This window comes from Nesoenas mayeri (genome assembly GCF_963082525.1).
Source record: "Nesoenas mayeri genome assembly, chromosome: 4".
NCBI classification, from domain to species: domain Eukaryota; kingdom Metazoa; phylum Chordata; class Aves; order Columbiformes; family Columbidae; genus Nesoenas; species Nesoenas mayeri.
In genome coordinates, this window is record NC_137540.1 from 50464111 (window position 1) to 50485642 (window position 21532).

At 37.0% G+C, this 21532-nt stretch overlaps 1 protein-coding gene across 2 annotated transcripts in view; it reads left to right on the forward strand.

Annotated features, from left to right (window-relative positions):
• NFXL1 (nuclear transcription factor, X-box binding like 1) overlaps positions 1–21532 on the forward strand; it is a 48826-nt gene continuing 27294 nt past the window's right edge. Inside the window, exons 1-15 of one of the 2 annotated variants that reach the window (XM_080344283.1) lie at positions 1–336; positions 1595–1765; positions 2123–2232; positions 4373–4506; positions 6088–6266; positions 6399–6560; positions 6666–6766; positions 7983–8097; positions 8435–8559; positions 9535–9657; positions 11049–11139; positions 14154–14274; positions 14923–15079; positions 15907–15998; positions 19447–19468. In XM_080344283.1, coding sequence (XP_080200409.1) covers positions 177–336; positions 1595–1765; positions 2123–2232; positions 4373–4506; positions 6088–6266; positions 6399–6560; positions 6666–6766; positions 7983–8097; positions 8435–8559; positions 9535–9657; positions 11049–11139; positions 14154–14274; positions 14923–15079; positions 15907–15998; positions 19447–19468 — 1863 coding nt within the window. In that variant the 5' untranslated portion in view covers positions 1–176. Of the gene's footprint in view, positions 337–843; positions 918–1594; positions 1766–2122; positions 2233–4372; positions 4507–6087; positions 6267–6398; positions 6561–6665; positions 6767–7982; positions 8098–8434; positions 8560–9534; positions 9658–11048; positions 11140–14153; positions 14275–14922; positions 15080–15906; positions 15999–19446; positions 19469–21532 lie in introns of those variants that run through there. The other variant, XM_080344284.1, reaches the window with a different exon arrangement.

Here is a 21532-nt window from a genome sequence, read left to right on the forward strand (position 1 = left end):
CGCTGGGAGTTGTGGTCGCGCTGCCGCGGGAGCCCAGCGGCGCCCTGGCCGCCTCTGCCGCCGCTTCCGGACGAGGGCCCGGGCGGGCGGGACAGCTGCCGCGGGGCGGCTCCAGCCGCGGCTGTGCGGCAGGGTCGGCCTCTCGCCGCAGTCCACCGCTCACTGGCGGGGCAGAGATGGAGGCGCCCTGGCGCCAGGGCGGCCGGGGCCGGGGCCGCGCCAGGCCTGCTCCCGGGCTCGCCGACCGCGCTGGGGCGGCTGCCCGACCCCCGGCCCCGAGGGCCCGCGGCGGTGCCGGCGTTGCGGCCGCGGAGACCAGCGGCAAGGGGGCCAGCGGTGAGTGTCGCTCCCTCCCCCCTACCCCGGCCCGGGGCTGCGGGGTCCCGTGCTGGGGAGCCGGCTGTGGCCCGGAGCCCAGCCGGGCCTTGGGGACCCCCTACAGACGCCCAGATCGGGGCTCTCCCGGGGGCCGTACGCGTGGGTTCGCTCCTCGGCGCTGGCCAGTCCGTGTGCCGCCTCCTGGAACCTTCAGGCGGAACTGTGGGCTCGGGGGCTGGTCCTTCCCGGGAGGCACAGCTAGCGCCCCTCGAGCAGGAGAGGAGCGTATGGAGTACACGGTGCAGCAGCTGTTTGTCGGTACGGTTGGAAACAGCCCGGAGAGCGCTGCCCGCTGCGGTCGGTGTCCCACATGGCCCCGCTGCGGAAGGGGCGCGGGGCTGCGGTGAGTGCGAGTTACACCTCGCAGGTACGGAAGTGCCAAACGCTGCCCCCTTTGGAGTGGCAGCCTAATTCTGTAAGGAAAGCCCTAAAACTATACTTCACGAACCCTAGTAAATATATTTGGTGCAATAGCTTAATGCGGAAAACTGCGAAGTTCTTAAGACCTGTGACCTGCTGAAGACCTTTATGTCTCTGTGGTATGTTATCTTAAAGGCACTTTGGTTTATTATGAACTCTGTTAAGTTATATATTTTTTTTCTCCATGTGATAGTCTTCCTTTATTTCATATACAACAACTTTTTAAAAAGCTTATATTAAAATACCCTGTCCCTTTTAATGTTGCCAGCTGTGAATTTGCATGAATGCACTATTGCAATAAAGACTTATTGAATGGAGAGAGATCAATAAAAGCCATATAAAAACAAACCAACAAGCCCTACCAAATGCTGGGAGAGGTACCTGTAGGGTACCAGCAAATTATAACAATTGCTTTTGTCATTCTTTCCTGATTATTTTTTTCATCTTCCTCATGATATAGAAGTTGTGTTTGTGTGGTAGTGTGTGTGTGGGTTTTTAAGTATCCGTTTCATAAAGCAGCATTTTAGATGCATATATTCTAGCATATTTGGTTGGGTTTGTCTGCAGTAATTAACAGATAATAATTCTTGCTGTGGATTTTATTGATAATACTTAGTAAAGAAGAAAACACAATTTATCTTTTCTTGTGTGGTGTTGAAAATGTAGCAACATACTGCCCTTAAAAATATAAAATCACTAGGCTCTTTAAAAAAAGGGACAGTTGAAAGTATGTAAAAGTTAATGTGGTTATGATTGACTTACGCTATTAATAATTATTAATCTCCTCTCTTAATAGAATTATCTTCACAGAAGAAATTTGATGAAATTAAGAAGGCTAATCAGGCTGCTGCAAAAAAGCTAGTTGAAGACCAATTTAGCTCCTCGTCTGAAGATGATGATGAAGATGCTGAAGAAAAACAAGGAAAGATTTTGGTCAAAACATTTAACATTTACACCAGTCAAACTGGTAACTTTTTTTCATTTATTTACTTTTATTTTGGTATGAAAGCATAATCAATGCTGTATTACTGGCTATGTATTAGATTTGTTCCATAATTGGAGGGAAAGCACTTTATTCTGATGTCTTGTGTTAAAAATACTTGTTCCCAGCAATGCACACTGGCAATATTTCTTGCCTCTTATGCAGAATCAATCGTACATTTTGGAAACTGTCTGAAGTACTTCTAATAATGTGGTTTTGTCATAATATTTGGCTGGCATTTGTACAGAGAAAAAAGTATATGTACTTTTACAGTAGTCTTAACATGTAGAGAATAGCAGATCAAACGTTACTGATTGTTTTAAAAATCTTTATACGTTAAAGATGGAGATGCAAGTGAACTGGAACGTACAAGACAGTACATGAATGAAGCTTTTCAGTCAGGGGCTATGACATGTCTCATCTGCATTGCTTCAGTTAAAAGGAACCAAGCTGTAAGTATTTTACAGTAGGTTTTGAGAATAAAGTGTGTATAACTGCCTGAATAACTTGCGTTTAATTATATTACTAATGTAATTCTTGGGATTGATAGTTTTAAAATGTTATAGTTCTTAATGCACCATTTGATATCTTCGGGTTTTTCAAGCAATTGAAGAAATAAGTGCTTATACTTATGTAACTTATAATCAGACTATGTATTTTTTGACATGTGTTTATTATTGTAATGTCAAATAGTTATTTTTAAATTTCAGATGGTAGCAGATGGAAAAAAAGAAGTGCGGGAAGGCCAATACTTGCAGTGACTTATTGAATAAACTATGTCATAGCAAGCACAAAAGCAAGAAATACTAGGAAATTAGGAAGTATTCTTGTTAGAGTTATAGCAAGGGAGCCAAGATAAACTTTGCTATTCCAAAGGCTGATCAGGTGAAAGAGAAGGGTGACATGTCTGGGTAGATTATTTTGCTTCATATAGGTACTTTTTTCATGGGAGAGATTTCAGGACAAATCTTTTTTGCTTTCATTGTTATGTTTCAACTTCCCTTTGATGTTGACAAGCCCAATACTGTTTCTGTTACAGTTACTTAAATCAAAAACATTTTTGCAGCTGAATGTTAAACATTAAAAGAAAAAGGTACAGAAAATTTAACTTGTTATGTTGGATGTATATGGATTATAGGTATCCAATGAAACTGTAGTCATTAACTCTTCTTTTAGAAAGAAATGCCATATATTTTGTGTTAATTCTTAACATATTTATTCTATGTTTAGCTTGATTTTTAAATTTCTGTGTCTCTTGGTAGAGTTAATCTCAGCAGAAGTGAAATGATTTGGTAACTTGGAAGGTGTCTTTTATAACTCAATGGTTTGTTAGTTATCTTGTAAGTTTCAGCAAAGTCTGTTTGTTTACTTAATATCTCCTGTTTAGCTTTAGTTTTGGGAAGTTATTTATTATACTTTTAGAAACTTAGGTCATTGGCTTTGTCCTCCATAAGTTAATGGGGAAAATCTCCTTGTTTTCACAGTATAATTTTATAACAATGTCCTAAGTTATTAGAAAAATAAAGAAACGAAAACTTTTATTTTCTGCTGCATTTCTCTTACCAAATTGTTATAGTAATTCTAAGCTGACAATTTAAGACATCAATATGTGGAAAGTACCAGAGTCATAAAACTGCATTTCTGTTTTTTAAATTGCTTTTCAGCAGCAGGCTGATATTTTAAATGAAAAATTGTGATTTCACTCCAGAACTGACAAAGAAGTGTATACAGGGAACAAGAACATAGAAGTTTAGTTATGGGGACAGGTTATTGGCAAAATCAACTTAATCTTCCACACATTTGCTTTTAATTCTGTTCCATTTTATACCTCTCTTGCTCTTTGAAGAAAAGTCACTATGTTGAAAGCCACACTTTTAATAAAAATATTTTTCTTCCTAGCATTGTATGTAAATCCGAAAGTTTGAAAGGGAGAAAAGTCTTTTTAGTACTTTTACTGCCAAGATGTCTAGAGACCTAGAGTACAGGACAGGCAGAGAGGTGGTGGGAAAGCTGGGCTTGGTTAGTCCAGCAGAGAGCAGGCTAAGGGATGATACGATTGTAGCCCCTGTCTGCTTGGAACAGTGAAGGTGGCTGAAGTCGTCTTTGTGGTGACAGGTGGCAGTGGCACAAATTGGGACGTGTAGATTGGGTACTGGGAAGGTAGTATGACACTTGGAGCAGCTTGTCCAGGATGGTTGTGAAGTCCCCATCCTTCAGGATTTTCCAACTTTGCTAGGCAAAGCCGTGACTGAACTGAGCTAATTGGCAGTAGTCCTGCTTTGGGCACAAGGTTGTGCTATGTGACCTTCAACAGTGTGTTTATATCAACATTTCTATGATTATGAGAGTATTTTGGGCTCCATAAGCCTTTGGAAAAACTTCCCACAGCAGCAGGAAAAAACATTATAGGTATGAATCTATAACAGTAAAACTGCCTTTATTAATCTAACAATAGATATAATCTATCTTTGGAAACTCATTTTTAAATGGAAAAATAGCAAGTTTGTATGTCTTTACATATTATGGATGTTCATAAATGGAAACAGAAGGAAACCTGACATAAAGCACTTGGCACTTATATCTGCTCTTTAGGTCTGGAGCTGTTGTGGATGCTTCTGTATATTTCACTTGGTGTGTATCCAAAAGTGGGCCAAGGACAGCCTTTTCCTTGTCTCTTCTCCTTTGACAGATGATGATTTTGGAAAGAAAGATTATCCCTGGCCATGGTGAGCTCTTCATGGTACATTTACAAAATATACTTTTGTTGCGAAACACATGCAAATTGGAGTTACTTTAGAAAGGAATGGTGCTTGTAAATGACATGCACACACACAAAAAAGTTTAGAAGACTGACTTTTCTATTGTTTTTCTGAATTATTTTAAAGTTTTCATTAACATGATTCAGGAATATTTCACAGTGGGATTAATAACCTGCTGCGTCAAATTTCTTTCAACCTCTGAGAAGGTAGCTTATCTATCAGGTGTTTTAGCTTCTAATGTTTATTTCTGAATGACTTTACATATTTGTCACTTTCAAAATTGGCACCATGAAATAAATTTAAATAAAACAGTTCTAAAATAGCAAGATTTATGGGTTTTGTTTGTTTGTTTGTTTGTTTGTTTTTTGGTTTCGGTTTAACTCAAGTGTTAAAGCCAGTATTGCAGTTTTACAGGAGATTGTAAAAAGAGGGTAATATTGTGGCTGCATGAATAATGAAGCTGTCTGAAAGTTCAATCAGAGTTTCCCTGTGCATGTTTCCTCTGGGCTTTGTTTGCTCACCTACTTTTATGTGGAAACTTGTAGTAATATCTTTGAGAGAAACTTCTCTCTCAAATTTGGTTGAAAGTGCGTGATGGATTCAAAGGGTCAATTAACTGGGATCTCAGAGAGCAGGTTTGCTTAGGAAACAAGCTATAAAATTGGTGGCTCACAGCGTCTCAAGTTAATAATGCCTTTTCTACTATCAACTAGTTTTGTGTTTGGGAATAATGTTTATAACAAAAAAATTTTAAGGTGAATAGTATTTTATTTAACATTTCAGCACATGATAAAACGGTGCAGTCACTATGGAGAACTTGTTTATGGCCTGTAATGTATTATATGGGGGCAAATTGACATTTTGTTTGATTAAAAATTAGTATGTAGGTCTTTCAAAGCCTCCATTGTTCTCTGAGGAGGTGTTCCTTGTCTGTTGTCTCTTCCTAGTGTAGCCGCGAATGGGAGCTGCTTTAGTGCATGTCTACCTTTAGGAATAATGTATTTTTAAATATCTGACACCATCAAAGAAAATAAATAAAGGTGTGCATCTTATAGTATTTAAGATGCTGAACTGGTACAATCTAAAATCTTTTAGATAAAATTTTCAATATTATGTGTAGTTTTAATAGCATAGCTAAATTTTGTTTTACATAGTTTATAAATTGCTACTGGTAATAACCTGGTTTTTCATCTATTTTTTTGGTTGGTTCTGTTTAAATAGGTTAATGCTTTGCTGCATACATTCCTTTGGTATCACATAATAATTGTTCTGTATGCTTGCTACACTGATTTTTTTTTTTTTTGGTGTATATTCTTACAAAATATTTCAGTGATCGGACAATTGCTTAGACATTCTAATGAATGTATTGTAAAATCCGACATATAGCAAGACCTTTATTTATGTTGTTGTTGGTTGCAGTCGTTGTCAAAATGTTAATTGGTAGCCTGGTAACAATCTTAGGAAACTGAAATAATAAAAACTGTTAAAAAAAAAAAAAAGAAAAGAAAAAATTGCTTGTCTTTTCACTGCCTTTTTCTCCTGTTGTAGTCCAAAATGTAGGTTTGAATACAAACGGTCTGAAACTCCCAGTAGGTATTACTGTTACTGTGGAAAAGTGGAAAATCCAACACTGGACCCATGGCTGATACCTCACTCCTGTGGTCAGATATGTGAGAGGGAATTCAAACCTCCTTGTGGTCATAAATGTTTGCTGCTTTGTCATCCAGGTACATCTGTTGCATCTCTTGGTTATGTGACCTGTATTTTTGTAGCTGTAAAGTTTTCAGAATAAACCAGGTGTAGCCAAGGCTGCATTTGCCAAATGGCCATTTGCAATGTGTTCTTTTTCCCTTGCTTAGGACCTTGTCCACCTTGCCCAAAGATGATCACAACAACCTGTCACTGTAAGAAGGCCCAGCCTGTGCCCCGGAGGTGCAGTGCCAAGGAATGGTCGTGTCGCCTGCCCTGCGGACGAATGTTGCTGTGTGGGCAACACACTTGTGAGAATGCCTGTCATGCAGGTAGACAGACCCACCTTCTTAAACTTCATAGGAGTAGTTGTTTTAATTGTTAAGATACATCATTTGCATTTCCTACTTTCAATGTCACTTCGCAATTACACACAGGAGACTGTCAGCCTTGTCCTCGAGTCAGTAAACAACGGTGCATCTGTGGAAGACAGACAGCAGAAAGATTTTGTGCAAGTCCTCAGTGGCAGTGTGATCAGGTATGTTGAAGCTGACCTTTTTAGATTATTTCTCATCTTTATAAAATTTGATTACTCAGTGTATTAAGGGTTGGAAAAACTCATTCAGTAAGGAAATAATTTTATTTTTTAGGTTTTGAAAAAGCAGTAAAAAATGTGAGCAGCAGTGTTTCAGAATGGATCTACTTCATGGCTTGGTTAATTTCTGCCAGTAGATAAAATGTCACTGTTCTGGAGTTGTGCAAGGGTTAAGCTAGCAGTTAATTTGACCTTGTGTATTCGATTTTCTTGCACTGGAGGTTGAAATTTCAGCTGCTACCTTCAAAAACTAAGCATGAAACCACAGCTTAGTAGCTAAGAGTTTCATGAGATTTACTTACAGTGACTGTAAAAGAATGAAAGCTGTGTGATTCATTCTTTGAAGTATATTTGCAGGTCATTCTTTGGACCAAGGCTATGGCTTAACAGACTGTAAAAAGTAACAATAATTTTGGGGGACAGGTTGTACCAGGAGGTACTTGGTCATTATGATCTTGCTAAGAAAGGTGCTCAGCCTCTGTAAAGTAACAATTAAAATGCAATTTATTTTAGCTACACTATAGAGAAGGGGAGTATAATCTAAATAATAGTATGGCCTGTTAGATGCTGGGAGCTCTGAGCTGTGCAGCATGCAGTTTCTGATCCACATGCACCATGCAGTGCAGACCTCCCATCTGTAAAAAGGGTTACCCCATTTTGGTCATTGAAGCTATTGTAGGATTTTGGTTTCAAGAAAGCAACTCTGTTCATCATTTCTACTGTCAGACAAGAAGGATGTTCAGATGAGAACTTCTTGCTGCACTATTAGATAAAGGCAAGGACATGCAGGTGGAATAATAACTGGTACCAAGTGGGAGCTGCCTCTAATCTCTTCTGCTACAATAAGTTTATCCTGTGGCCGTGGGATATGTGTGGCACAACACAGGCCTGAAGGCCAAGCTGTACGTGCAGCACAGCGCAGGCTGGGACTACTCAGGTTCACTGTTAGGTAGACCACTAACTCCTCAGTATACAGTGGTCTTCCAGTCAGAATCACTGTAGGCGTGAGCAGTTTTATTTGGTGAACTTGGAAAATATAAGATTTGTTAACAAAATTCAGAAAAAGTTAAACTCGCCTTGAGTTTTTCCCCTTGAGTTGCTTTGTCTTGGTATGAAGTTCCATTACATTGCATTCTCTTGGTTTCTCTGAGTTTTCCAGGTGTGTGGGAAACCTTTGCGTTGTGGTAATCACACATGTGAACAAGTTTGTCATGCTGGTCCCTGTGGAGACTGTCCTCGTTCCGGGAAAAGGTCCTGTCCATGTGGAAAATCAAGTAAGCTCCTTTTATTTATTTATTTATTTCTAAGATAAATTTTTAAAAAGTTATCCACTCTTTGACAGTCAGTAGTTTAGGTTAATTCTGCAGGGCAGGATCCATAAGAAGTTCTTACAGTGAACTCTGACAGCTTAATGTTTTTGCTTAATTCTTTCAAAGCTTTATTTAGTACCAGGGGTTTAATTTGCGATGTGAATAATAGAGTAATTCTAGAGAAGATTTTAAAAAAAATTAGAAAATTGGAATTTGAACTTGTATTACCCCGTGCATTTTTTTTTTTTCAAAGTATTTTGGCTTTTCTTCTACATGTTTGCTTGTACTTCTCTTCATCTAGAGTTTACACTGCCTTGTACAGAAGATGTGCCCACATGTGGCGATAGTTGTGACAAAGTTCTGGAATGTGGCATCCATAAATGTTCACAGCGCTGTCATCGAGGTCCTTGTGAAATATGCAGACAGGTTAGTGTTACTGTAGCAAGTTCACATTGTGTTAAGGTTTATAAACACTGTGTGCCTGGAACAGTGCAGGTCTTCTAAGGAAAATGCCGTCATATCTATCACAAAATCTATTACTTTCTATTCATTAAAAGCAACATATTTTTTCCCTGTTTCCCCCTCATCCCATAATAACACAATTCTGAATTAACAGTTGAGCATTATGAGGCATGGATGAGGGTTTTATAACAATATGGATTGGCTTGGGTTTTTTTACTTTTTTAATTAATTGTGCCCTAAAAGACAATTTTTCTGCAGCACTTCTAGCTTCCTTGATGCTTTGTCTTATTACACTATTTCTTCATTAGCGAAGTGGAAGATGCTGTAACATAACATTATTTCCTTGTCAGTAAGAAAATAATATTTTGCTCTGCTCTATCTATAGAGCTTGTGTGGTCTCGCCTATAAAGCTGTTGCTCTGCTTGCTCTCAGTTGTGTCTTCCTGAACCAGCTTTGGCTACAAAGTCTATGGTGAAAGTAATTAGCACATCATAGCTGGGACGAAGGTCAGATAAACCTGCTCACCTGTTTCTTAATTACCTTTGTACATGATGGATGAATCTAGTTCACTATGCAGGAGAGGTACTTTTTTGATTAATTTGTTTTGCATTTATACTTGACATGTTACACTACGCGCTTGAGTGGTTCCCTTGAAGTGGCTTCATTTTTGACGAGACCAAGGCTACAGTGAAGTGCCATTCAGAGCACAGTGTCTGTAATACCAGCACAAGTTCCCCAAGTATTAATAATTATTGCACAGATAGGTGATCTGCTCTAGCACGTGAGATACTTCCTGTTGTGAATAGAGCCTTGTAATGTGCTCTCCGACAAACTTTTCTTTACAGCTAACAGTAGAACATTTTATTTTCACTTTTTTTTTTTTTTTAATTTTTTTAATTAAAAATACCCTGCCTTTTTTTCCCGTATCTTGCTGCTCAGGAAGTTGAAAAACAGTGTCGCTGTGGAAAGCACACTAAGCGCCTGCCATGTCATAAGCCATATCTGTGTGAAACAAAGTGTACTAAAATTCGTGATTGCCAGAAGCACCAATGCAGGAGAAAGGTAAGTGTCCAGAGATTATCTTTCTTAAATGTATTGTTTAGATAACATTCTTATTTAGATATAATATTTTACATATGTCACATCAATCTGTTGTTCGACTTTGTATAGAAAGTGGAGTTTTCTTCAACGTCTTTCAAATTAGTTTACAGTGTACCAGAATTCTCTGAACAACATGTCATCAAGAAAGCCTCAGTGGCCTTAAAAACTGACAACTTTCCAGTTCCAAAAGGCAGTTTTACTTTCAGATAATTGAGTAGTTACTGATGTTTTTTGCATTTTGAAGTAGTTAAATCCATGTATTTCCTTATGTTGTAGGAAGAGCTGGGAATCTCTCTTAACTCTGTGAGGGACAAACTCATTTTTGACAATGCAGCATTCCAGCCCACCTTCTAATACGCATGCCTGTGAACTGTAGTGATCTGACAATTGGGAAACTGAGTTTTGTTTCCCTTCTCATTTCAAGTCAAAGGAATGATTGATAGCTCAGACCTGTCTTTTCAGTTTATTGATGCAAAAGACCTGACAGTTGCCTGCTACATGTGAATTACGACATCACAAAAGTTGGACTTGTTATTGCAAAGAGGCATGAAAAATACAGTTTTATTCTTAAGTAATTTTGAGTATAATTATTACAGTGAATTTACTTTATGTGAAAAGATGGTAAAACAAGGAAATGCAATCTTGGCATCTTTAATTTATGCTAAAAAATTGCCATCCTTCCTGATAGAGTTTGGAAAGAGAGTACCTTTTAAGTTAAAAATGAGGAGCTCTCGTGACCTGGCATACACCAATGTGATGCTGATGTGTTCTGTTCCAGTTCTTCCACATTACTACTCTGTCTAAGAACAGAAAGTAGATAACTGATCCTAAAGTTATCTGACCTCTACTAAAAAGGTGGGGTGTTTGTTGTGGGAGTTTTTTGTTTTTTGTTTGTTTTTTGTTTGTTGTTGATGTTTTTTAAAGTGTTTTTTAAAAAAAAAAGGTCGTTCGCAACATTTTTGTGCCAGGGACAATGCAGCATGAGAGCGAAGAAGTTGCAGAGTAATGGCGCGAACTGTTGGATATCCTGCGTGTAATCTTCTGAAATTATTTTGGATTAAAATATTGTAAGAATCTGAACTTTTAAAAATACTGTTATGCTTTTTGGAAGCCCTCTGCCTTTTTAGTGTGTTAAAATGATGCTTTCAAATGTGGTTTCATGTTATTTTATAACTTAATTTTTAAAAACAACTTTACAGATGGCCTCCTTTTTATACCTGGCATAAATTTGAAGATATTGGAATAAATTGCATGAAAATTTTTAGAGTACTACTGAAAAAATGAGATAGTAGAAGAGGGCAAACTTGTACCAGAAAAGTTTTTGGTTACATAAGGTATATATTTTTTGATAGTGCTGTCCTGGAAACTGTCCACCTTGCGATCAAGTCTGTGGGCGGACTCTGGGCTGCAGAAATCACAAATGTCCTTCAGGCTGCCACAGAGGTAAGAACAGGTGAAGGAGCCCCATAGTGATGCAATATTGTTTATTTTTGCCCAACTTCATGCTTGCATGACTTTGTGTGGTGCTGAATGAATTCTCTCCCTTGTTGCATGTGGGCTTTTTGTGAGGGCAGTGTGCTTGAAAGGATTTTAGCAGTGGTTAGAGCTTAAGGATTTACGTAATGACAACCCAAGTTTTTACCTGGTAATTTTGCTTAGTATTATTTCTCTGAAAATGCTCTGTCCTCTTTCCAGCTCCTAAATTCAAAATGCATAGCCTGACTTTTTTTCCCCAAATAATTCTGTTCACTGACTATGGCAAAGTCCAGTTATGTATAGAAATGACTATGTTGGTTGAGTCTGGATGGTTTTAAAATATCCTAGAACACAATGTGTGATATAAGTGCACTTAAAATAAAAGCTTTAAAAAAAATATGGAATTTGAATGTATATTGGTACCTTACTGGTAAAAGAGAAGAGACAAACTTCCTACTGACTACATGAAGGATAATAAGAAAGTTTACTTCTGCATCCAGTGACCTTGGTTAAAAAGATACTGAAAATGGCCAATTACCTGACAGCTTTTATCCTGGCTGATTGCTTTGACATTTGCTTGGTAGGGGATTAAATTGGAATGACTTAAAAAGGCAGCTTCCCCCTCAGCAATTTTCCCCACAGAAGCTGCTGCCCTGCTGAAACAACAGCTGAGTACCCTATGTGATTTCTCTTAGTATTCTCAGCTATAAATTGCAACAATTTAGGAAATGATTCACAACTTGTTCAGCCAATCTTACTTCTGAGGCAGTGATTTTTAAGTGGACAGGACAGGTGAATGTGGTAGTTGTCCCAGTTAACCTATTAGATCTGTCACCACAAACAAGTGGTTTGGTTTTTTTTTTGTTAACTGTGAACCTTTTCTTCTTCCCTGTCCTTTGTTCTCCCACCCCTGTACCTCTCCAAAATCCTGGAAATACTCAATTTTTTTTTTGTACTGTCAGAAGAAAACTGGTAACATAATTTTTCTGCATTATTTTGGTTGATAACTAAATCGTAGAATAAAATTCTGATTGGAAAACTAAGGCGTTAATGCTGTGTTATAGGATAAACTTTTACATTGAATAGCTGTTTATATTTCATACTGCTTGCATCTTGCAGCCTGGCTAAAAGTGGCAATGACTTCTAATAGCTAACAGCAATGGAAAAATAATGAAGCAGTGCCTGTAAGAAAACAAAAGTGAACTTTGAGGATGTAAATATATATACAAATAGATACACTTCAAAGTGTATGTAATTTATCAAAATGGTGCAATTATCAATATTTAAGTGCTAACTCTTGTCAGAATTTAGGCATCTAATGAAGCTAATAACTAAGGTATCAGATGATAAATTCAGAAAATAAAATAATTTGTGCTTTAACAAATTGCAGTCTAATATAATTTGTAATATCTTGTCAAAATGTTTTAAAATATTCCTAGTAAAGACAATGATTTTTATTTCAAAATATTTATATTCATATGTTTATCCTTATACACCAATGTTTTAATAGCTGCTGAAACTTATAATTAATTATTTTATCTTCAATATGTAATACCAGGTCAGGTTAGTTTTGCTGTGAGCTGCCAGATGTCAGTGACCACTGATTTTAAAGGAAATAGTATGCCTCCTAGAAAATAACTTGCTAGATCAGGTCCTTTAGAAGGTACCTGATGTCAGAGTTATTAGTGGTTGCTGATAGTAAGCACTTGGCCTTTAGCCAGGGTCCCTGAAAACATGTAACTTTTAATCAATTCTGTTTGTGGTTTGATTTTTACATATTTTTTTTCTTAAGTATTTTAATATGCTTGCTGAAATTTAGAATGTTTTGCAAAGGAACAGAAGTGTTTTTTGTTTCTTACAGTAGTGCATTATAACACTTGATTTGAGAATGCTGTGCTCTCACCTTAACTTCAGGCTTATGCGAGATCTCTGTTCTTCCATCTTTTTGAGAATGTAGGCGGTTTTCTTTGTTAATAAAATATTTAAATAAGTTGTACACGAATTAACCATTGTGGGCAGCATAGATTTAGACCTTCAGTTTATTTTGTAGCAGTAGCTGTTTATGTGTGCTGATAATATAATTTAATTTACTTTGGAATATAAACACTGTGTACTTCCATCCTTTTTAATTCAGCAGCCTTTTGTCATTGAGAGATCCACTTCTTGAAGTATTGCTTCCCAGATCCTGCTAACAAGTCAGAATCTTAAAAAGTTGTGCTGTCAGTAACGCTATCAAAGCTTTGCTTTCTTTAAAGTTTCAGAATGCAACATGATTAGTAAGCCAAAATCCAACATCTACATCTGTGGGTTTTCTTTTAGAAGATGCATATTCTTGTAGTTAATTAGTTAATAATAAAACTTAGCAGTTGGCACTTGATGAATAAATAGTGTGGTAGAGCCTGAAATTATAACAGAAGGTATTGTACAGATCTCTTTTTTTTTTAATGTATCAGGTTAGTAGCATGAGTAACTTTAGAAATGAGGAGGATCTTTTCAAGAAAGCAGTAATTATACAGAAAGGATGAACACTTCTTTAATACCATACAAAATCTGTCAAACTTTATTGTACCAGTTTTTCAGTGTCTCTTTTCTAACTTTTGAATATAAACAAAAGATGATACATCTTCATATGCATGTAAGACTGAAATACAAATAGCAGCTATTTAATTATTGTGTGATCCAAATGGCTGGGCTTTAATTATGCTGAGTTCTTTTTAAAATGTGAGAGGGGAATTGTTTCTAACTTGATACCAGTTAACAACTGTAGAATAATCAAGATTATTTCTTTAAGACTGGTGAAATTCTCTTTCCCAAGAGGCATTTGAAACTAAGGAGAAATGAAAAAATAACAGCCAGCTATTATTTAGGTCAAACAGAACAGGACAATTATACCATGTGCGTGTTCAGAGTTACATTAGTTACTAGTTTTTATAATCGGTAGCTTATTCAGATTATCATATTGTTAACATGTTTGTTTTTAGGTAGTTGCAATCCATGTCCAGAGACCGTAGATGTGAAATGTAATTGTGGGAAAACTGTTATTAAAGTGCCCTGTGGCAGAGAGCGCACCATCAAACCCCCAAGATGCAAACAGCTCTGCAGGTCAGTATAGAAAGCACCTGTGCTTCTAGTTCTTCGGTGGAGTTTGAGGTGTCCTTAAAGGAAGTAGTCAAACATCACTTTAAAAGGCAAAAAATACTTCTTTAATATGATTGTGGATATTACTTCTCAGTTTTCTGTATTCTTGACTATGCAGATGGAGATTAGCAATAATCCTTCCTATCAGATGCCCCTTTGATACTGTAGCTTCATGAGCAACTTGCTGCTGTCAGGAGGGAGGTTCTGTGCTGCTGAGCACTTCTAATTCTATAGCCCCACTCCATTCTTCAAGTCATCTCTGGTACATTTTGAAGTACCTCCATGAGGCAGTTTACCTAAAAAACTTGACTAGCAAAAGGAAAAAGGAGAATAGTTTCTGCTGGGGTGTAGCAAGATTGCTCAGTACAGAGTAGAATCAGGATTGAAATAGCTGTTTGAATATGCAAAACCAACTTTGATTTGATTTAATTTAATTTAGAACTCCAGTATAATTTTACTGTAATATTCACAACCGCTGAAGGTGAGAGGCAAACTCAGTTAAAAAAAATAACTTTTTCATCTCAATTATTTGTATTTTGAGCATAACTGTTCAGTGACTGTAACTTCATATTTCTTGCTGTCATATTGATTCATTTTTGGATTTTACTTCAGTCGACCGCCTACCTGTCACCACCCTACGCAGGAGAAACACTACTGTCACTTTGGTCGGTGTCCTCCGTGTCGTCAGTCCTGCCAGAAAACATTAACATGTGGTCATTTGTGCCCTGTTTCCTGCCATGATGAAGCACTTGTGAAGCAAACTGGCTCAGTAAGTAAATAGTGAAAAATGGTGTGTTGTGTTCTGAAGAATTATCCGTAGTTGTTTGTGGGGGACTACAGTGGGTCCATGGATTCCCTGACAGAGGGCATGGGAACAGAAGTTAGCCTTGAAGATATGAAGGCCTACCCGTGAGAAAGATGGGAGTAAAGGAGTATCCGAAGATAAGGATGTACCTGTGAGAGAGAAGGGAGTAAAAGAGTAACATTGATGATAGCAAAAATAACCAATGAGATGTTACTGCTGTAACTTGTAACCAATAGTGAAGAGACACATGAATTGGCAAAACTGTATAAAAATGCACTTGTGGCAATAAGTGGGATCTACTACGTTCATCCTGGAAGAACTTGGTCTATGTCGTTTGTCCGTCTCAACCACGACAGTTATTTGACCTTAATCTTATGCTGGAGGCTTCTGCAGCTTAGAGTAAATAAATAAATAAGAGCAAAAAAATAAATAACCTTGGTAGTTACTAAACCATCAAAATTAGTGCAAGTTAGAAGTGAGAAATTGTTTGGCATCTTTAAACATGACACATGCGTGTGCTGCATGATGAAAATTTCACTTGGTTAGTAACTGAAATACTTTTTCTATTTTTGCCTCTATTAAGTAATTAGAATTGTTTTGGTTGGGTGGTTTTTTTTCCCTTTTTTGTTTTTTTGACGAGATGTTGAGATTTTAATTAGTAAAAAAAAAATTACTAGAAAGTGGGTTTGTTATAACTGGGATCTGTTTAGATGATAAGTTTATTTGTGGTCAAGCAGATAGCTCTTTCTGTGTTTTCTATTCAGCTACTGCTTTTTGCTTTTTGCTCTCAGCATCAGTCTGCAGGTCCTTGGGAACAGCCATCTGAGCCAGCTTTTATTCAAACTGCATTGCCATGTCCTCCCTGTGAGGTTCCTATACCAGTGTAAGTATTAAAAAAGAAAACAAATAAAAGAAAGTTTTGGCATGGAAAGAGATTTTTTTTTTTCTTTTTATACTTTTGTAGAGATCAACATGAAATTAAACATATTTTCCTCTTCAGATGCAATGAGCCTATGTGAACACCATTCTCATAAAACTACAAGCATTGGTGATTGTCTAATAGATATTTCTTCACTGTTTGCTCACTGCATGAAAGGACTTGATAGTAAAGATTGGTTGCTTCTAGTATATGTTGTTTGCAATGCTGCCTTAAAAGAAAAATATGAAAACTGTGAAGACAGACATTGTAATTTGATAGTCTTCAGTGACATACAGCTTTTTCTATATAGTTTCTACCTTGTTAGGTTTATGGGATTGCAGTTTTCTGTGTAATTAATTGCTTTTTTTTTTCTCAGTTGTTCCTTTAATTGTATGCTGATGATTGGCAGGTGGATGCCCTTCATCCCATCTGCTTGTCTCCTTTCTATTTTTGACTTGTCCAGGAGGTTCTGCTCCTTGAGTAGAGCTGAATCAGCTCTTTCCATGATGATGCTGAGGATATAAGGGAAGATCCGGCGATGACTTTTTTCATCATTTGTTTTCAGTTTGATAGAACTTGTGTTTGCGTTGGGGAATAAGGACTCAATTCAACATTTATGTGAAAAATGCTGGGGGTTTTGGTCTGTTTTTGTGTTGTAGTCTCTTACTGTTTAAAAGCCTGCATACTTCACAGTCATTAGTGCTTATTTGTTTTTTTAATATCCCCCCTTAATGAGGGAAGATTATGTCCTCATTTTATGAAGTGAGAAGTAGACAGAGGAAGTCGCTAAAAAAACCACATCTATCTGCCTATGTATATATGTTTAGAACTTAATTTGTCAAGGATTGTACTATGCTAGGTTGTACTTCTGTTCAAAACTATGACCGCTGAGTACCTCTGATACTTGGACTCAAAGTTCACAGCCAAGACTCCCAGAGATGAAAAATGTGTAGTTGTGATCAGCCTGGTTTCAGTGTTTGAGTAGATGACTGTAGAAACCGACTTGTGCAGGTTGTGTAACATTACAACTTGGGTAGGGCACATCTTCTAGTTCCTCTAAATTCCAACCACAAAATCACCTCTTTTAGTCTGAAGGCTCTTCCCCAGAGGAGGTAAGTCTGCTAAATGAGAAGAAAACCATACTGGAAAAGTTTTACTTAATTTTCTAACTAGAGGAAGCATCATTACATTTCATAGTGCTTGGGGTAAATTAAGATTCTGTTAGCATTAGATCATGTTAATTCTGGAATATCCTAATTCTCTTGATTGATCCTTGCAACTGTCAAGTTATTTTTTTTCTTTTAAAGTGGTATTAGAGAAATTTCCTGAATTAACAAAATAATAGTAAACAAAACCATAGATATAAAGTAATGTGTTGCCACAAAGCAAAATATCTGACGTTCTTAGATCATTGGCAGGGCTTTTAGAATCATTGCTAGAATGGTGGCATTTGAACAAATATGATAATGGAGAGTAGCTTAAATAATCCTGGTCTGTATGGATGGATGTTAGTGGGGATTCTATCCTTCACCACTGAGGTTTTGCAATACTTTTTGTTGTGTTTTCTAATATTTTGGTATTGTTGAACATGAGCAGTCAGAGATTTTGATTTTAATATATTCAGTGTTTGTTTCTGTAAACAGTTAAAATGGAATTTCTGGAAAATTATTTGGTAGAACTGCTGAGGCTGGGAGGTACCTTGGGTGGGGTCATCTAGTCCAGCCTCCTGTTCCAGGCAGATCAACACTGAATTCTGAGCAATTTGCTCCAACTTTGTCCAGATGGACCTTGAAAACCTCTGTGTACATGGATTCTGCAGCCTCTCTGGACAACTCCCTGCTGTCCTTGTTTATACTTATACTGATATTTTTTTAAATTTATTTTTCCTCCACTGTATATCCAGTCAGAACCTTCCTTTTTTTTTTTAAGAGTATGATTGTTGTGTCTTACCTCCCTGCTATGAACCTCAGTAGGGAGCATGGCTCAATCTTCTCTGTACCTTCCCCTGTATGCTGAAAGACTATTATATCCCCAGCCTTCAGTCCTCAGCCTGCAGTGTTTAGTCAGGCCCAGGTGAAAGACTTCTGTTGTCTCTGCATTCAATGAGTTTCCTCTCCACCTATTCCTCCAATCTGTCTAGATCCTTCTGAATGCCATCCCTGCCCTTGAATGTACTGAGTGTCCTTTAGCATTGTCTGCAAAATTGGTGCTTTTTATCTTTTCCAAGTTGCTGTGGAACAAACAAACAAACAAACCACCCACAAGACAGGTTTCCAGGCTGAAGAATTCCACCTGTAACTGGTGTCCATGTAGGATACAAACAGTGAGCTGCTATCCTTTGATTCTGCCAATTTTTTATGCATCTAGTAGTTCATCTGACACCACTACATCTCAACGTGGATGCAAAGTTGCTGGGGGGAATCTCTCGTCCATGGATTTAGTGATTACAAGGCAGAAGGCAATCAGGCTGGTTAAGCAGTTTCCCCTTGCAGTGGAACAGAAGCATACTGCAATGGAATGCAGGGCTCCTAGAAACCAAATGAACTGGTTATAGGACGATTGTCTTGGATGTAAGATAAATGAACTGTGTAGAGTGAAGATAAAGGTCCTGTGCAACATCTGCTTCTCGTTATACTAGGTGAAGGAATGGTTGCTCTTGCTAATATCCTGCTGTCCTAGACACCATCCGTAGCTATTGGTAGTTGGTTTGTGTTAGAAAAGTTATCAGTGATACTTTTATTTTTTTAAATACTGTTCTAGAAATTTTTAGGAACTGATTTACAGTTAATAATTACTCTCCCTTATAAGATTTCAGTGGAGAAATCAAAACAGTACTTGGGAAGGAGATGACAGATATGAAATCCGAGATAAAAATAAAAAGATACTTTTCAAAATAAATTGAGAAAAGATTAATTTAATTTTTAGGAGATCAATGTTTGAATGAGTCACCATTTCGTTTAATACCCTCATAATTCTGATCAGTGGGCAGTTTTTCTTTCCTAGGAATGGTAGACCATTCTAAAAGGGGTAGAATTATAAGAGTAGACTAGATAGTTCTCTGAAATATCTGAAAAATATGGAATTATATATTAGTAGAGCTAAATGAAAAGCTATTTAGAAGCAATTCAGGTAACTTTTGAAATAAATTTTCTAAAATAAAAGTTAGTAATATAGCATTGTCATTAATCTGCCCATGAAACACTGATTTTTGGGATTGCCATCATAAAATACAGCAATCCAAACAGCTACTGAAGAAGAGATGGCATTGATCTGTGTAGATATATTATTTTCTTAGTTTGTACTTTTAAAAATAGATTGCATTATTTTTGTGTGAAGAGCACTGTAGCTGTTTTAAGTCCCTTATTGAAGAAATATATGTTCTCTAAATCTGCATTTTTTCTCTCTTTAACAGGGAGTGTCTTGGGCAGCATGAGGTGAGTCACAGAAACTGCCTTTTAAAGTGGAATATGAAGTATATCTCACTTTGTCAGTCTGAAAAAAAAACCACTAAAGAGAAATATTGTATGGCTTTTTTAGATTTGAAACCAATGAAGTACCTTCTCATGAAGGCTTAAATATCAGAAGGTATTTTAGTTCCTTTTTGGAGAATATGTAACTTTTTAGAAGTCTTGGACAGAAATTTACATCATGATTTGTGAAGCTATTTGGGTATTCTTGCAGTTGTTTAAATAGTGTTTCTTTTTTGGGGTGTGGGTCTTTTCATTATGTACTTCTGAGGGTTGTGGTTTTTTTCCTCATTCTATAGTTATTGTTCTTTCCCTGTCACACACTTCACTCAGTTCTTCTAGAAACTGCTGTATTTATTTCAAAAGGATAAGGAACGTAGTGTTGTACATGAAAATTCTCATGTGATTTGGATTCAAGCATTCATGAATGAAATCAAACAATATAGTGGAAACTTCTTTAGTGTTACTTACTAGCTTTTCTTTTTGGTTCCTTTTTGTGTTCTCCAGTTTTGAATGAAGTTATTGTCTGTTTTGGCTAACATGAGAAGAATATCTCATTGATGCTTGAAGCTAAATAACTACCATCGTTACTCACAGTAGTTTCTAAAAGTCATGAAATTTAAGATCAACCCATTTTTCTTGGGGTTTTTTTGTGGTTTTTTTGTGTTTTTTACCCTTTTAAACATGGTTGCTAAACTAATCTTTAAAAAAAATGTTGCTATTATAGCTTTGTCTGGGCATATATCTACTAGTAAGTCTGGCATAAACTCACTATTGAATTGCAGTTAACAATACTGTAATAAGCCTAGTATCATTTTAAGCTAGTAAAAAATTCTAGAAAACAGTAAATATATAAAAATATTTAAAGACACTCCTCGCCCCCTTTTTTTCATTGGCCTTCTTTAGTAATCTTTTGGTTTGTGTTCTAGTGTTGGTTTGATATGTGGTGGCAACATCTCCAAATGTTGTTAACAAAGTTTATGTACCAGCAGTCTGTTCATGTAGCACATTTATTAATCCAACCAAGCTGTGACTGCAGCTTCCATAGAGCTACTTTGCAGCTTACTGGTTGCTAAAGAAAAATGTACAGTGAAAATGGATGAAAAGAATGACTGTACCTGTTTGTTTGGTCTTGAAATAGCTGGGTTTTGGTTTTGCTTTCCACAGTAAAACTTGCAGGTATATCAACCAGTGACTTATTGAGTCAATGATATGTTTTGTGATAGGACATATCAAATCTTAACTTTCATGAATTTATGTACAGCAAAATAGAAACTTTGGTCAATTGACTCAATATATAACTTGCTCCACACAATGTTTCTTGCTTTGATACTTTTCAGATGTACGTGATTATGAAATCTATGTCCCTCCCCCTAACAGAAGACAGTATGGCTTTTCTTATTAGAGAAAATTGTTCCAATTACTACATATTTATAACTAATTTCAGAATAATAATTTAAAAAAATCCTTAATCTGTTGCATACTGGTCTTGGCATAATCAATCAATGGCTTTGGGTCTTTTTTTTTTAATGGGTCAGTATAGAAAATAAGGAAGAATGCTGGGGAGTCTATGCCCAGCTTTAATAATTTGGATTTATTGATTCTATATGATATGCTAAATTAAACGTTCCTTCTCTCAGCCAGCAGAGCGCAGTGCTTCCCTCCTGCTGAAATTTAGCAGTTTCTGGAATGCAGTGTCCTAATCTTTGAGATTTTGATAGCAGTCAAGGAAAACAATAATTTTTTTAATGTGTGTGTGAGGGGGTGTTTACAGTGTATTTTAGATCCATTGTACATGTTTATGTTGTTCTGAGGTCTCTAAAAATAAAACAAACAAAAACATTTAAGATCTGTTCAGTGTTTTACAGCCCCATTGGCTTTCAACAAGTAACCTCACCTCAAACGAATTTGTTAACTAGAGAAAACACTCTTATATGTTTATGAACACTTCCCCCCTGTAGAAGTTTCCAGTCCCTGAAGGGATTTTTACTGGGAAATCTGAACTTTTCACAAGTAATGAAAGTAGCAATT